This window comes from Atta cephalotes (assembly GCF_000143395.1).
Source record: "Atta cephalotes unplaced genomic scaffold scaffold00019, whole genome shotgun sequence".
NCBI classification, from domain to species: domain Eukaryota; kingdom Metazoa; phylum Arthropoda; class Insecta; order Hymenoptera; family Formicidae; genus Atta; species Atta cephalotes.
The window spans coordinates 3,605,595-3,608,640 of record NW_012130083.1 but is presented as its reverse complement, the minus strand read 5'-3'; the positions used below and the strand labels follow the sequence as shown (position 1 = coordinate 3,608,640).

General features: G+C 34.2%; 1 protein-coding gene across 1 annotated transcript in view; it reads right to left on the bottom strand.

Annotated features, from left to right (window-relative positions):
* The window catches only part of LOC105619185 (protein groucho-like), a 52,555-nt gene extending 50,667 nt beyond the window's left edge, over positions 1-1,888 (bottom strand). The window contains 3 exon segments of the mRNA XM_012200712.1: positions 1,028-1,103; positions 1,607-1,713; positions 1,835-1,888. Coding sequence (XP_012056102.1) covers positions 1,028-1,103; positions 1,607-1,713; positions 1,835-1,888 — 237 coding nt within the window.
* Positions 1,889-3,046: the final 1,158 nt, after the last annotated feature.

Here is a 3,046-nt window from a genome sequence, read left to right as displayed (position 1 = left end):
ACTACTATATATATATATATATACTAATATATAATATATATATATATAATATATATATATATATATATATACTAATATATATATATATATATATTATATATATATATATATATATATATATATATATATATATATATTCGAACTGTAGTACTACAGTTCCTGAACAAATTATAACTGCCTCGATTTCAGGCAACTTTTCAGGCATGTTACGTAATTTTATAGTCTCATAAAAGAAAAAAAATCTATCGTAGAAATGGCAATATAATAACATCCAGCTTGCCTCGGGGTAGAAAAGAAGAAAGCAACGAGAAAGGTACTCGTGGCGAATACTTTGGACCATGTTAGTACTGCACTTTAATATAGGTAAGTCCAAGTTAAGCTCCTTACCGATGACGATACGATTAGTACGGTTGGCTGGACTAATTGCCTTCACGCAGATAGAACTAAATCAAAGAAGGGCCAGCAATATGAAGCAAAAATAATATCAATTGCTTTTCCCAGAAAGAACGACTAGCACTCTTCTCTCATTTATATAATATCCTATTCTTTCATGCTCGCATTATCGATAAATATCGTGTGCCTGGCTTGCATTCTCGCGTGCCAATACGAATGCAAGTCGAGAGAGAGAGAGAGACTCCTCGAAGAGTTGCTTCGTGATACACGCAAAACCGATAATCGAATTTTGTTTTTATTTTTAATGACTTTATGCATTTTGCATAAGTTGTGGGAAACGTTGGATTAAATATTCGCCAAAACTCAGGACAAAGTAACGATACTTTTTCCCTTTACTTTTAGTATAAAGTTTCTTACGATATTCTATCGAAGCTTGTTTGCTTGTTGTTGCATTTCGCGTATAAAAGGATTATCGAACACTGAGAAGCATAGCTGCGAGTATCGTCGACATTTTCACGATTAAAGAACTAAATTGTTGTCAGAGTTGTTCTTGGTTTGGTCTGCTCTCGACTTGCGAAACGAAAGAGGTAACGAGACTCGATCGAAGAGAGGAAAGACACAAAAAGGAACTTACAAAGTGCCTTACCATAACGTAGTGCCTCTGCATCTCGGTCTTCTCACTAGCTAACTTCTCGCACTCAAGCTTCAATCTGAAACATAAAAAAAATCAGAAAAGAGAAGAGGATAGAATAAGAAAGATAACGCTTCAATACAAAGGACCTCGCACAGATCACATGGAAATGTGTCTCCCGGTTAAATTGGCTGGAATTGAAATATGTTGTTGTCTTCGACATCCCGAACAAAAATCTTAACGATTCTCTAAATTCACTTTTCAGAGACATTTAAAGTGGTTTAAACCTTAAAATACAAAATTTCGAAATAGAAGTAAAACGCATGCAACATGCATCGAATAGTGCGAATCAGTCGATAAGCAAAACATCATCGAAAATCAGCTGAGAAAACGAGGAAGAATGTAGAGGAAAACTCGTCGTCTTGAATAATCGCGAAAATTTGAGGAAACATGATGGAGCAAATACAAAGAAAAGGAAAAGAGAAGGACTAAAAGAAAATAGAAATGCTCGAGAAACGGGCGAATGATGAGGAAGAAAAGACCAAAAGGAAAATAAGCGAGGAAAGAAAGAGAGATACTCACGAGTGGTACTGCTGCTGGATGAAATTGAATTCCTCTTTGATCCTCTCGCAAGTGTCCGCCACCGTGAATTTCAGCCCGCCAGCAGCCCCGCCGCTACCGCCGCCGCCCTGTAAGGTAAAAAAAGGATTGGAGAAACGAAGGGATTCAATTAGCTATGTATACACGACAATGTGAACGCGATAGAGGATACGTGCACACGTGGGCGTTAAAATCATGCGCGGAACGCACTCGCGACGAATAAGCCGCATTCGCGACAAACAGCCTGCCGTCACTTTGTGGCATTGTATTTAATCTTTTTAGCTCCGGGGCCAATCAGCCATCCACGTGCAGATCCCTCGCTATTAATACGAAAAAATGAACTAACCGTATCTGCGGTTACGGACGCAGGCAGCTAGTAGTATGGGAAAATGTCCGTTGTCAAAAATAATAATGATATTTATACAAAAAAAAATTACATATCTTGTCTGTGCTCTTGAAAATCAATTTCAATTTGCTTAGTATTCTTTGCTTACTTGATACTTTATATACGTATACATTACTACATATTACACTAAAAAAATATTTACTTAATCTTAATATATTTCTTTAAATAACCTGAGTATAATTACTTATAGTAAATAAATATTTACTCAATGAAAAATTATAAGTTAAATCAAATTAATAATTTTGATGTCAAATGAATATATATTCAACATGTTTAATTAGAACAGTTTGAATAAATATTTATTAAAATTTAGTTTTTTTCAGTATATAAATAACAACCATGTATAATTTTTGTAAAATATAATACATATATATTATATGCAAAATATAATTATAACTTTTTTTTTCAAAAAAGATCATTATTTAAGATACTAGTAACACCATTATCAAATCAATCAATTAATAATTGTAATATTATTATTTTGGCTTCAGTTTATGATTGCATTTCAAGTCCGGCATTTAATGGCGCGCAGATTAGTATATAACTAAAAGATGTATTTATAGAATTTACACTTGAAAATATTATTGGGCATCAAACTCGATCGTGTACGCTCTTTTCGAAGTTATATGATTCATTCATATATCTAGATTGTAAATCATTATTATATGTATATGTATTATCGTTAATAGGAGAATTTAATTTTTCAATAACTTCTTCAGATTAAGATTTTATTTGTTAATATTGGAAAGAGAGAATTTTAAATTTTAACTACAGAGAAAAATCTGTAGTAGACCGTTAGTCAAAAAGCGCGACAGTTTCTCGTTTCGTCGGATCCCTTTGAAAACACATTTTAAGTCGCGACGTGCTTAAAGTCGAAGATGACAAGGAACCAGCTACATCGAATGACCTTCGAGCACATAAGGCGCACGCAAACACACAGGACCAAGCTTAGAAATGCGAGCAAGGGACAGCCAGGTATAAAAGACGAGCGTTTTCAAGCAGGGGCAAGAGAAGAC